The 14,302-nt window shown below is 41.1% G+C and overlaps 3 protein-coding genes across 5 annotated transcripts; 2 read left to right on the forward strand and 1 right to left on the reverse strand.

Moving 5' to 3' along the window:
* Positions 1 to 748: 748 nt before the first annotated feature.
* LOC140796284 (protein SOB FIVE-LIKE 5-like) lies at positions 749 to 2,307 on the reverse strand. The gene is made up of 4 exons (XM_073149248.1): positions 1,463 to 2,307; positions 1,275 to 1,370; positions 1,146 to 1,202; positions 749 to 1,012 (listed from the first exon to the last, which is right to left on the reverse strand). The coding sequence occupies exons 1-4, from the start codon at positions 2,042 to 2,044 to the stop codon at positions 1,001 to 1,003; spliced, it is 747 nt and encodes a 248-aa protein (XP_073005349.1). The 5' UTR covers positions 2,045 to 2,307; the 3' UTR covers positions 749 to 1,000.
* A 6,137-nt stretch (positions 2,308 to 8,444) lies between these two features.
* LOC140801737 (heptahelical transmembrane protein 4-like) lies at positions 8,445 to 9,117 on the forward strand. The gene has a single exon (XM_073157008.1). It carries the CDS (start codon positions 8,494 to 8,496, stop codon positions 9,115 to 9,117), a length of 624 nt encoding a protein of 207 aa, XP_073013109.1. The 5' UTR covers positions 8,445 to 8,493.
* Positions 9,118 to 12,151: 3,034 nt separating this feature from the next.
* LOC140780310 (cyclin-D1-2-like) lies at positions 12,152 to 14,215 on the forward strand. 3 transcript variants are annotated; one of them, XM_073125758.1, is made up of 5 exons: positions 12,152 to 12,618; positions 12,698 to 12,784; positions 12,865 to 13,144; positions 13,278 to 13,411; positions 13,768 to 14,215. In XM_073125758.1, exons 1-5 carry the CDS (start codon positions 12,361 to 12,363, stop codon positions 14,050 to 14,052), a joined length of 1,044 nt encoding a protein of 347 aa, XP_072981859.1. In that variant the 5' UTR covers positions 12,152 to 12,360; the 3' UTR covers positions 14,053 to 14,215. The 3 variants fall into 3 exon arrangements, with proteins under 3 accessions (XP_072981859.1, XP_072981861.1, XP_072981860.1); XM_073125759.1 differs by having other exon boundaries at positions 12,155 to 12,618; positions 13,763 to 14,215; XM_073125760.1 differs by lacking the exon at positions 13,278 to 13,411.
* The last annotated feature ends 87 nt before the right edge of the window (positions 14,216 to 14,302 follow it).

Here is a 14,302-nt window from a genome sequence, read left to right on the forward strand (position 1 = left end):
ACATGATGTGTGGAACTTATATATGCATTGCTCCCTTTTGATTCACTAGCGCTGGCATAACCAATAGTAGAAAGACCTCCAGCTTGGTCTTTCCAAAGAGTGATTTCAAATCACTCACTGACACCAATGTGATATGCCCTGTACCTTGCATATCAATAGTGAGTGTCTTAGGCCACCTTCCTATTGAAAGTGACCATCTATTCAAAGCTTAAAAAACGGGGAGAGAGAGAAAGAGAGAGAGAGAGAGAGAGAAATAAAACCCATTTATTGGTTCATCACATCCTTTCTTCATCAACATAACTCCATCTAAATATTAGTACCCTATTACATGGCATGTTGCACCAATTACTTACTGTGCATATTTATTCTATATTAGTGAAGTGAATGTAAATTAATAGAAGTTGCTTGCAAACATGGATACATTTATTTACATGTTACTTGGAACTAAAAGAATTGATCAGGTGTCTGCTCTGAGGAACAGTATTTATATATCTCTGAACCACAGATGATGTGATGACGATGATTCTAGCGGTGGCTCCTCCAGGGCCCATGGGGCCACGGGTCCTCCATTTGAATACGTATGTTACATTTGTAGCAAGAATAGTGGGTAGGTAGGAGGAGAGGAGAGGAGAGGAGAGGAGAGAATGGTGAGCCCTTCCGAGACCATGGGCATAGTCTATCTAGACATAAAACAAAAGCATAAAACAGCACAAGGTCCATTTTGTTACCACCATTCATGACAAAAGAATTGATTAATCAAAGGCAATTTTATTTCTCTTCTCTGTTGCTCATGTTGTTTCCCACTGCATTGACAGCCAAAAGGCCCAAAAACACAACAAAAAAAAAAAAACAAAAAAAACAAAAAGCAGAGAAAAGAAAATTAGCAGTGGAGAAGAGAGGGAAAAAAGGCCAAAGATCTCTTGGAGATCTATACAAATTCTTCCTCCATTTGCTTCCTGTTGAGATCAGGGGGGCTGGAGATTAGCACCAGAAACTCTTCTTACCTCCCTCTCTGCATACATATGTTGACAGAAGTGAAAGAGTTAAACAAGGAAAAAATATATATATATATCTTCTTGTATCACTCATTAATAACAAATAATGGATGAAAGAGAAGCTAAAGAAAATGAAAGCAATGACTCAACTGGTCTTGCTGGTGTTGGCTTAGCAGGTGCAGAGGATTGCATGTAGCCCAAATGCTTCTGCAATTGTTCACATTAGATTAGCCATTATAATAGAATGATTAATGAGAAGGAAAGCATCGAAGAATGTACCTTGAAATGGGTAGCAGAGAAACCACAAGAGAACTCCACAGCATTCTCCATAGTTGGCTTAATGGTATTTGCAGACGTATGGAAGCTCTGCCTCTCCTGAAAAGAACCCACCAGCCCAAATGAGAAAAGAGATAGCAAACAAGGGGAGAAACTCAGGTAAGGGAGGAAAGGAGAAGTAAAGGGAATGCCTTGGAATAATTGAAGAGGGGAGAGCTAGCAGTGTCATCTAGGAGAGAGGAGAGCTCCTTCTCTTTCTCTGATTCTACTCTCCTCTTCTTGCCTCCACTCTTAGCCAATGAGGCAGAAGCAGAGGGAGCATAAAAAGAACAGAGACAACCATCGGCATTGGCATTGCCACAGCCATTGCAATAGCAAAAGAATTGCTCCTCTTCATGCAAATGGGGTGGCCCAGATGATGCATCAGAGACCATGGAAAGGTCCTCCTCCTCCTCTCCCTCCTCTTCAAAGGATCCACCTTTCTTCAAGTGGAGAGAGGTAGGGGGCTCATAGGATTGTTCTAAGTACATGGTCCAGCCAGATTGGCACCCACTGCTGCACTCAGAGCTCTCGACTTCCTCCATCCCAAGCATCATTTTGATCAATGGGTTTGTGGGTGGGGTGTTTTTAGAGACAATGCTCTCACTTCTCTCTCTGGTAGACTTGATGTAAAGAAGAGGAGCGAGTGGGAAGGGAAGGAAGGAAGCGAAGAAGGGGAAAGAAATGAATAGAATCACACCCGAATCTGAGATTGGTTTTGTCCTTATGCCCATGCCATCCTTCCCACCTCCTTGCTTTTTAGTTTCCTCGGTGCAGATGATATTAAAACTGCCAGTTGGGCACTTGGGCTCTCTCTCTCTCTCTCTCTCTCTCTCTCTCTCTCTCTCTCTAATCTCTCTCTCTTTGTTGGTATTGGTATTGGTGTTAGTGTATACAGAGAGAGAGAGAGAGAGAGAGATAAAAGAGTGAGCTACTGACTGAGCTTTATTAGTTTCTCTCTCTAAAAATAGACGAGAGAGACTGAGAAAGAGAGAGAGATGGAGCCACAACGGCATCACATGCAATACAGCGAGGCGGTGTGTACCCGGTACTCTCCCCGTTCAATTCATCGTTATCTCCTCCAAAATCCCGTGAACGGATGGATGAAACGGGGGGTTGAAGGGGACCCCCTCACTCCCCCTACGTTTCTTATTTTTCTCTCTTTGGACTTTTATCTCTGTCACATTTATGACCTCTCTATTTTCTAGTGCATCACAATATTCCCTTCCAAAATTATTGGTTTTAGATTTTTTAAAAAAAAATTATTTGTATTTAAAAAAAATTGATAGATTAATTTTATAATTTTAAAAATTACAAGTGAAAAAAATTTCTTTGTTGACTAAACCTCTAATAGATCAAAAGCTGATTTAGAAATTCTCTTCAAGTAATTGATAACGATAAGAGAATCAAATTAGATGCTAAGATTTTAGATACTTTGTCTTTAAAAAAAAGAAGAGCCTCTCTTAAGGTTGTTGTTGTCTTCATAATCAAAACTAATTTGTATCGATCACACCGAATTCCTGCATAAATAGGAGCACAATTATATTGTCTAACTATGAAGTTGGTCTCTCTAAATTTTTTGGGATTGCATATGACATATTATATCATTTTTTTTATAAATAAAAAGCCTACGGTTATACAAATCCATTCATTTCAACTAAATTTTACAAGCTTAATATAATTGAAAAAAAGAGTAAAAGATTGGAACAACTCCATTATCGACACAAGAAATAAGCATCAAGCTCAAAAAGGTTGTACTAATACCCAAAGCACACGAGCACAAACGGCTTACTACTCATTGTAGCTTCCTTACGACCGCCATGGATCTTAAATCATTATAATGATTTTGGTCTGTACATAAAACTAAAAGAGAAGGAAATAAAGAAAAAGAACAGAACAGTCCAACAACCCACTAAACTACCTCCAACGTTTAACCACAAAATGAGAGGAAGGAAAGCCCTCCTGCGGAACATGCTCATGCCTCTTAGTGGGGAGAGTAGCTACAAAAATTCTATATTTCTATTAGCAATGCTCACGAACACTGCACCACCACCCAAGTCGGTAAAACACTCGTGGGAGGAGCACCGACTTCACCCCAATCCCACTATAGAGAGGCTGCCTAAGAGGGGCAACCGAGGGGAAGGTACTCCTCGTGCCTAGTCAAGAATGGTAAGATCAACTTACCAATGACCAGCCGAGGAGCATCCATGGAGAGGGGAGAGAAGCTCGAGGTAATGTTGAATCTACTGTTTAACGTTGAAAGAATGAAAGTGAGGAGAAGACAACGCAATAACATGAGAGACAGACTCTCCCTCCTCTCATCGAGAAAGGTAGAGAAGGGAAGGGAGTAACGCCGAGGTAGACAACCTAGGAGAAAAGGTGAAAGGGTGAAACAAAGATTGAAGCAATTTTTAAACAACACAGAACACAATTCAATTGTCTCCATTTATGACTCGATCTGATTATGCTTAACTCAGACAGATTCACATTAGATTGCTTTGTGCATCATGATTCACGCTGCAGTTGGGTTCAAACTTCAGAAGAAGGAAAGAATCCTTCGTTGCAGTTGCCATTTCCATCTGTAGTCCCCGTATAGAGATACTATCATGTTGTAGGAAACACAGCCCTCATCGCTTTAAAAGAGAGCTGCAGCCATAAGAGCTTCTCTGCTGCTGCTCGCAATGTGTGTAGGATTTTTACAGATGAAATGACTCTAGATCTGGTTGATTCCAGGGTGTATCCTGTACTCTGTCCATTCAAAAGGTTTGATGATCACAGCTTGATCTTGTCACTCGTTCTATTCCCCCCCCCCCAAGAGCACCCTGTACTTCTCTGATACCAATGTTTTATCATCCAGTCCTTGCACACTTTTGCACCTCTTCCATTACTAGTTTCCATTACTTTTGTGCACTGGATTCACCTTCCCACCATAGATTCAGGTGGAGTAAATTGTTGGTTTTGGGCCCCTCGTACTGCTCCAGTAAATCACCCATGGATTGATTGCCCAATGCCCAGTCCGAGCTTTAGAGCATCGCCTTTTTCTCCATGAATTGTTGGTCAAGGGAAATAGGGAGAAAATAGGATCGATATTTCTTATATGAATTAGTTCTTACCTGCTTCAGCTTTTGAGTTGAATTATGTCAAAGTTGATAGGTTGATAGCTTTAGACAGTGTGCAACGGAAGCTTGGAGAGAGAGAGAGAGAGAGAGAGAGAGAGAGAGAGAGAGAGAGAGAGAGAGAGAGGGGCATTGACTAAGTATTAATGTCACCACATGCTACCAATTCCATATAAATGTACCTTCTCCCTATTGCAAAGGATGTCTCTTTTTCACACTCAAAGCAATGTACTCAAACCAATATTGCGGCCAACGGCAGAAATATCTCCCCCTTCCCCTCAACGGAGAAATATTTGAAAAAAAAATGCCTCCACCCATATAAATGGCTCTTCTCTCAAGCGCCAAAGCTTCTATCTCAAACGTCTCGCCCTTATAAATTTAGGCAATCCAAACTAGCCTACTAATCCATCACCACTATTTCATCATCCAATGGCGACTGGCTATGGTGATATTACCCGCAAACCGAAGCATTCAGGACCATTTTCCATGTATGTATATGTATATTTTGTTGCCGTTCGTTATTAGTGATTGCGAACATCTAATATATATCTACATAACGAAATTCATGGTGAAAAATAAAAGAGAGAAAATTTCCACAGAGATGATTAGGTAGAGTCAGATATTTATGGAAGGAGCCTTTGTTTGATAGCCCCAAGATGAAGGAGAGAGGGGGAGGAAAGGAGAAGTGTCTGTAATCCCTTTAAAGAGTAGTTAAGAATCTGTTACCAAATATAAGTCTTGGGGTAGCTGAAGCCATGTGTCGATATCATCGAGAGGATTTTCTTTCCTGTGAGCCTATATTGATCACCAGGGAAACAGAATGGATCAGGATGGCAGCAGACTGCATGCTCTTCTCTTTTCCCCCTTTCTCTGAATGCTATGTGCACATGATTGAAGACTCGGTGTCCCGTCTACTCCTAAAGGAGGGGGAGCTATTACTCACCACTTACTTACTTATAATAATATATATATATATATACCAATCAACTTTAGTAGAGTTGATAATTAACTTTCCTATAAACAAAAAGGTTACGAGTTTTTTGTGGCTTGACTTGATTCGTTTTATAGCTTGACAGTATAATTAGCTTGAAGGAGCAACTCGGCAGCGTTTAGTTTGTAGTAATTATTCGGCGACGCATATAATTTAAAAATCTAGACTAGACAGCTAAAAACTTAGTGGAACCTAAGTTCCTCTATATCTGAAAAGAGTTAATCATTTATTTAACTCATATCTAACATTCGAGCTCATAAATAATAATATATTTATATATATATATATATATATATATTCATCTAAGATATAAAATGGAGTAGTATAAATTGTCTCCCATGATTGAAATTATTTTTAATAGATTATGAGGTTATGTCGTGGTAGGTTATATAGGTTGAATAATTAAGTCCATTCTAAGTTTATTATTGCAATAGATTTGGTGTCCCTTCCATGTGATTCAATTCATTGTGGCACTCTATATTTATTGATGATGTAATTTTTAACCATGAGTATGCATTAAAAGTTTCTGTTTCTCATTTAAAGAAATTCTATTATCTGTGTTGTTACATCTAAATGGCCAGAATCAAAATTAAACTTAGCTCTGCTAAGATTTGGCTCCATCCCTCTTTCTCTTCTCTTCCCTCCCTCTTACTCCTCCTTTCGTCGGTGTAAACTCATCGCTCCACCTTCTTCATCCTTGTCATTTTTTAATTTCCTTCTCTATCCACTAAGTTGTCTTTTCCCTCGCTTGTCCTTTGTCATATTTTTCACTATCGTCATTGCTTCTACCTCATTACCCTCAATCCAACTCATATCTTCCAAGCTAGTCTTCAGTCACTCCCTTTCGAGGCTCAACTCTAATTGTCTCATCTATCCTGCCACATGTCACAGTTTTACTTCTCCCTGTTGTACACGTGGATATTTACCCCATTATTGTTCTTTGGCATGTTTGTGTTTTTTTTTTCCTTTATTTTTATGTTCTTTTAGTAGGTTTTTATTATTGGTTGAAGATTTTTCTCCAATCTTTTAGAGATTTATAGCATGAGAATCACAAGCTTGTATACCTTCAACGACGTAGTTGTAAGTTAATCATAAGTCTTTCGTGTCTGTGCATCTACTAGAACTGTGATTCTTGGTGTATTTTATTATTCTAATGCTTATTAATGTAGCTAAGTGGGGGCTTGTCTCAGTAGTTCATCACTCTGTTTTCCCTATCAATTTATGTACTAAGACCGTTTTGAATGGATGAATGAAATATTTGTCTACAGAGCTTTTGCCATGAAGAGAAGAAAAAGAAATACAATCAATCCTTGACAGCATAAAATAACATTACAATTTTGTAACAAGTCAAATCCAGAATAGACGTTTTGGGCTGTGGAAAACCTGAAGGAATCCAGAATCCACAATGGTTGGCTTCTCTCAATTGATTACAACTTCACGTATTTCAAGGTCAAGAGGATCCACATACTTTGACAGGCCCAAATGTTAAACTAGTATCAGTTCGTCAGAACTATAAAGAAACTTCTTAAACTCATGGGGTTGAATGGTTTTGTCAAATTTGGCGTCATCGAATGGTATTTACGAGAATAAATTCTTGTGGGTAGTCAAGAAGGGATACTGTAATATATGTAACAATTTGAAGACAATTCATACTTGTGTGTGTTTCGTACAATTGCTCAGTAGATGCTTCGTGACGTTAATCCAATGGAATTTAGACACCTTAGCGAGCCTAAATCTACGAGTAAAATCCGATAGAAATTGCCTCATGCTTACTAGTGCTCTCGTAATTAGGCTAAAATACCAAGTAAATGTAGGCGTAGATGAAGGGCTTGAACCATCGAGTTGACTTGACTCGTAAATGAACAACACCACCAAATATTGCATACCAAGTAAAAAAAAAAATCTATATATATATATATAGTTTCAAATTAATTTTATGCCGGCCATCAAAATTGTCCACCCGTAATCCAAGTTTGACTGGCTTGACTGCGCTTAGATTGGGGTTGAGAAATATCTATCTAATTCCTCAATTCCTATAAGTTAGTAATACTCAATTACTAGATTGGTTTAAAGGACAAAAGCAAAAGCTAGGGTCGAAAATAATCAAACTTTTCTTAAAGAGTATAAATGTATTGAAAATATAAAAGTGTTTCTGTTTATCAAATAAACGTGTTTGACTTCATCCAAACTGGTAGCAATCAACAACAAGTGGGTGGCCCACATATATTTGGGCTTAGGCAATTATCATGTAGTAGTCTTTGTGCAATGCGAGAAACTATATTATAATGTTGAACAGTCTATAAGTCTATTCTTCTCCTCATCTGCCCAGCCGGATATATAGAGAGAAAACAAGAGAACGTAAATTCTGACCCAAGACCTCTTCCTACTCTTCCTTCTGTCGTCCCAAATAGACTATTTCCCACTTCACTTCATTATAAATACTCACCAATTTATCCCACCTTTTCCTCATCACCATCTTTCCATCTACTTGATCATTTTTGTTAAACAGAATGGCATCTATTACCAGCTTAAAGAGCCACGCCCAGTTCTTACTAACTCCGTTAATAAAGGATGGAGAGGAGCAGCAGAAGAAGAAGACGAACAACAACAGCAGCAACAATAAGTGCTGCTCATGCCATGAAAAGAAGTACGAGCTGGTTGGATATGATTCGCTACCCAACTTCTTGAAGCATAACGAGTTTATTCTCGACTACTATCGATCCGAGTGGCCTTTGAAGCAATCCATCTTTAGCATCTTCTCAATCCATAACGAGACACTTAACATTTGGACGTAAGCTTATTTATTTCCATTATACCATACATCTATCTCAATTATTATCGGTTTATTTTTAAGAAAATAATTTAATAGTTCATTTACAATTGCAGGCATTTGATTGGATTCCTCGTCTTCCTCTCCTTGACCCTTTGCACTGCCATGATGGTTCCCATGCACTTGAGTGATACCCCATCTATGACACCATGGCATATATTGAACGTATCAAATCCAAACATAGCAATACAAGCACTGCAAACCCTAGTCATCAATGCAACTACTACCAGCAACGTTGAATTGGACATGGCACGATCGATAACAACTACTACTACGAGGTGGCCATTCTATGCCTACCTTTGTGGAGCTATGTTCTGTTTACTAATGAGCAGCACATGCCATCTCCTGTCCTGCCACTCCGAGCACACCTCCTACGTCATGCTCCGGCTTGACTACGGCGGCATCACCGGCCTCATCGTCACCTCCTTCTACCCTCTCGTCTACTACTCCTTCATGTGTGATCCCTTCTACCGCAATCTCTACATAAGCTTCATCACAGTATTCGGCGTAGCCGCCGTCTTCGTATCGCTCGTCCCAGTGTTTGAGACGCCCGAGTTCCGGTCGGTCCGGGCCGGGCTATTCGTATGCATGGGTCTGTCAGGGTTAGTGCCTATAATTCACAAAGTCATAGTGTTCGGGGATCGGCCGGAGGCGATCTTAACGACGGGGTATGAGATGGTAATGGGGTTATTCTACGGGCTCGGCGTGATCATCTACGCCACGAGGGTGCCGGAGAGGTGGATGCCGGGGAAATTTGACTTGGCTGGGCATAGCCACCAGCTGTTTCATGTGTTGGTCATAGCAGGGGCTTATACGCACTACCTCGCCGGATTAGTCTACCTAAGGTGGAGAGACTTGGAAGGATGCTAGCTAGTGTTTCGGATCTGGTGCAGTCCAGGCATGGTCAAGAATGGTGCAAGAGAATTTGGCAACTAGAGGAGGTGATCATTATTTTTAACAAACGTATAATGTCAGTATGTGTACGTACTAACTCGTTCAGTCAAAATTTGATGTTCGAATCTACAGGGAGTCAACTGTCAAAATAAGTCCTAGCTAATACGAGAGGTGAATTATTATTAATTATGTTGTTTAATAAAAGAAATTAATTCTGAGCAATTTGTAGTTGTATTTGATGCTGAAGAAATTTGAAGTAAATAAAAATGTCCTATGTAGTATATATATTTTTAAAATTTTTTTGTATATCGATGTTCACGTGGATGGCTTTCAAGTCAGACCATTTCAATAAATTAATGCGACTTTGTTGTTTGTCTTTCAGTAATTTTAAGTCCTGGCCCTTTAATTTATTGTAGGGCTTTTGTCCTAATTAAAGGCTTGATTAATTAGGTGAGACCATATGCTGTGTGTCAGATGAGTAATGCTAAGTTCTTTAATATATATATATATATATATAGTGACTTAGTGAGTATTAATAAGTCTCAAAATGGCCCGATCACTTGGGCCCGTTTGGTACCGATGCGCTCTAAATTGTACCCTAGCTTTAGCACTCATATATATGATCATGCTTTTGCCACTGTTATCATAAATAATCTACATCTTTTGATCAAGGCCCACTACATGCACCAAAAGATCTGGCCTGTTCCTGCTGTAAGATTCGAATTGAAGATACTGGAGATGATATCTGATGATCGAGAGAATCCATTTCTCCATTGGATATCTTTCTCACTATGAAGCTACCCATAGTGCCATCCAAAACCAGTAAGCAAAGCTGGTTAGGGCTAAGGAGCAATAGGAAGATGACTGATCCCATTGATGGCGCTCTCTCTTTGCCATGGCCCCATGCATTTAACCAAGTAATACGTCTGTTTAATGCCAACCATGTGAATGAATCAAGTGTCCCATTGTAAAGCTAAGGAGCACGAACAACAACAGCAAGAGCTGGTTGAATTGAAGGGTGCTGCTTCTCTTGTTGTGTGCATGCATAGTTCATCTGTGCCATAATCCGTGTGGGGTTTTGACATCATTACCCAAATTTCAAAACTTAACTCCCTTGGTTGCACCATATCAAGACCAATGTGTTATTAGGATTCATTCGCTACAGTCCACATGCCCATATCACTAATAATAAAATTTGGTCGTACAAAATCGTAGTTAAGAATCTAATGAACCATTGACTCCAATACATTATTACTTAGCTTCCAGCATCTGCCAAGATTTAATGCACGCCCTTCTATTGGTACTTACTAGATTATATCAGTATGGATTCAATCACTCTAATGAATCATAGGGCGGACATTAAAATACATCTATATATGTATGTATAGTTGTCTGCGATGAATTTATTATTGTGAGAATACTTTCGACAGCTAGTAAGTGTTATGCTGTGCACAATATATGATATCAAAGGAAGAGTGCAGTGAATTTTAACAGATACTTTGCCATTGCGAATGTACAAATTATCCACGGTTGAGGTACTTTTGCAGCTCAGTTAATATAATTTTAAACTTATTAACCCTCAACTCATGGATGGATTGATCACTCGCTGAGAGCCGATTAATGGCCACCAGATACCCCGTAGATGTCTCTAAATCTTGGCCTTTCTCAAACGCACTCTATGGTTTCCACCAGTGGTGACTGATGGAAAATTCCAAGTCTCGTGAAGCATAATGGCTGCCTGCCTCCTGTGAGATATGCACAGGTCCCGTCTAATATGTACCTCTCCGTGGCCTCCTCTGGGTGCAATTTTGGGTGACATTTGCACATAGCCATGCACTTTTTTTTTTGGGTGCGTTGAAAACTTGCTATAATAATTCATTAATTCATTAATGTCCCGCCTAATACATAAAACAAGGAGTGAAAGAATAAGAACTATTTAACACAAGCAAGAACTGTAGATAGAATAAAGCATCAATACCAATGTCTCGTAAAAAATATAATAGAGTAAATCATGACCTCCAAGATTCACAAAAGCAAGGAATCTCGAGTCCACTTAAGATTCTGTTGTCTACATGTAGATAGTGAGAAAAGAAGAAAAAGGTTTGCTCGAAGCTCAAATCAAACCCTATATATCTTCTTAGACCAGTTAACACACACACAAAAAAAAGACCTATAAAGGCTCCGGTGCATCAAAACTAAACAGGATTAGGGTGATCAAGGGACTAGCACCATCGTCTTAGAGGGCACATATTTGTAGTCGAATATCCACGGTAAATCAACAAGTCGTAAGCAAAACTCTTGGATAAATATTTTCCACCGGTGTATTAAAACTAGCAAAATAATGAGATTATTTGTCTATCCAATTCCTACCATGCTCACATTGAGTAACCTCTATATAGTAAGACAAAGTAATATTTGTTTTGGGAAACGGCCTAATGTGTTGTTTGAGAAAACGAGCTCCTCGTGACACTCAGTGCATCAAATAATCTGACTCACTTATATCAGTTACATCGCAGCTTATCATTTATTTGGAGGCCGATGACTGAGAAATGACACATAAATTTGTCCGGTATATTGCAATTGCATCAAGTTCTATCTCGAGTGAAATATCCAAGAATCGAGCAGTGACAAATTAAGTAAGAAATCAAGCAAAAGATATAGAAAGGAGTCTTGTTTAATTGAATCGTATGTTTGAAAGCTTCCTCGTGGAACCGGACCGATGGATTAAAACTTGCTCAACCGAGCCAGCCAACGTAAAAACTCGCAAGCCATTTAACGCCCCTAGATTCAACAATTTTACAGTTCACGCCCAGGACTTCTTTTCTTAAAAAGAAAAAAGATGAGCTTTTTTCTCAGGGCGTCGAGTGTGGAGGCATACGAAGCTGGTCATCTGGCAGTCCTCTTCTAATTAAACCCACATGCCCAATTAGCTCATTTCCTTCCATACCTATTAAAAACATAAAAAATTGAAAAGAATACTATTAATAATAAGTTTCCCCTCTCGAGAAACGCCTTCTCTCCTCTTTGGTCCACGCAAAACCTCTCTTTTTCTCCTGCCCCAGTCGTCAAAAAGCCCACACTGTTCCTAAAGCGCACACAAGCACATAGAGGGAGAGAGACTCTAGAGAGAGAGAGAGAGTGGTCTTCTCTCTCCTCTTCCCACCTATCTTTCCATGCCCAAACCCATCCCATTACCCTTCCCCTCTTCCTCTCCCTCCAATGGCCCTCACTCCCGACCTCTTCCTCTGCTCCGAGGACGCCGCTGACGTGGCATCCTGGGCACACGACTCCATCTCCTCCGCCGCCGACGGGGATGACGGGTGGATCCTCTCCCTCCCCGAAACGGGCGACGCCGAAGCCGACCGACACGTGACCGATCTCCTCGCCGCCGAGTCCGACGCCATGCCCCGCTCCGACTACCTCGCCCGCTTCCGCGACGCCGCCTCCCGGCACGACGCCGTCAAGTGGATCCTCAAGGTACCCTCTTTTTTGCTATTAACCCCCCCTTATTTCGTTTATTTATTGGACATTTTAATAGATTAATTGATAAACCCAGGTGAACGAGTTTTACCGCTTCCGCCCCGTGACGGCGTACCTCTCCGTCAGCTACCTCGACCGCTTCCTCTCCTTCCACTCCCTTCCGGTAAAACCAATTTCTCCACATCTCGACGGCGATCGTTTGCTCCGTCATCTATTCATTTATTTAATATTTTTTCGGTGAAGGCGGCGGAGAAGGGATGGCCGATGCAGCTGCTGTCGGTGGCGTGCGTGTCGGTGGCGGCGAAGATGGAGGAGACGAACGTGCCGATGCTCGTCGACCTCCAGATCCTGGAGCCGCGCCACGTGTTCGAGCCGCGCACGGTTCGTCGCATGGAGCTGCTCCTCATGGCGGCGCTGCGCTGGCGGATGCGGGCCGCCTCCCCCTTCGACTTCCTCCCCCACTTCTCTCGTGCCCCAGAACTCCTCGCACGTGCCTCCGACCTCGCACTCAGCACCCGCCGTGGTATCGATTTTTTCTTTTTCTCCATTACTTTTTTGGTGGGGAAAAGGGCAGTTTTGTTGAAAGAGAATTATGGATTTACTTTGGTTTTCTTTTCTTTTTTTACAAAAAAAAAAAAATACGGCACATACGGCAGTTGTGGATTTCTTGGGGTATCGGCCATCGGAGATTGCGGCCGCGGCGGTTCTATGCGCCGCGGATGAGATCGCCGATTCCTCGGCCGTCGATAACGGCGATTTAATGCACTGCTTTGACAAGTGGGTCAACATGGTAATTTTCACTCCTCTCGTCCTTTGTCACCTCCGGTAGCTTTACCGTACACCGAAAAATGCCCTCCCCTTTGTAATAAATGCTACTACAACATCCTGTAACTTTTTTTTTTTTTTGCGTGTGTGGAGGAAAGGCAACAACTTGTAACATATAGTACGAGAAAATTTAATAATACTAAGTAAGGTATAAATATTGTGAAACTGGAGTAAGTTGGTTCACACACCAGCGGTGACGGGACGCACTTCAACTTTTGGTTGGCCCATTCTGACAGTAAAATGTTCATTTTTTTTTTCTCGTGGTGGTTTGCAGTAAATACGTTATTTTACTCTGTTTCTTTTTGTTATTTTGGAGGGCAGGAGGTGGTAAGTGGGTGTCGCCAGCTAATGGAGCAGTTTCTGATAGACATGTGTCCTTCGCGATCGGCTGGAGTGCAAAAGCCCGGCCTTGAGCCGCCGACGCCGCAGAGCCCAGTCGGCGTCCTGGATGCGGCGGCTTGCGTGAGCTGCGACTCCCAGAAGTCGTCTGTACCGCCGATCCGCGCCGAGGCCCCGCCGATCAAACGCCGTCGGCTCGCCGAGAGCCCTTGTACAGCAAGTATATATTACACAGGCGACGATGGTAAAGATCCAGAGAGAGATTAGCGCATGGGTGTCTTAAACTCACTCGCACCTTAGTAGTAATTCTAAAGAATTAAATATAGTTTTTGGACGAAAGAATAGACTCTGGGCCTTCCGAACTATGGGCCGTTCTTTTGGTTCTCTTTTTGTTACCATGTCTCTATTTATAATAATAAATCTTATATCACGATGAGTTGTATTATTATTATTATCATTGGGCAGTAATTACTCGTAATATGCCGTAATCATATACATGTGTGGTGGCCCCAGACCT

Source organism: Typha latifolia, chromosome 1 (genome assembly GCF_019914945.1).
Source record: "Typha latifolia isolate L0001 chromosome 1, TyphaL0001v2, whole genome shotgun sequence".
NCBI lineage: Eukaryota > Viridiplantae > Streptophyta > Magnoliopsida > Poales > Typhaceae > Typha > Typha latifolia.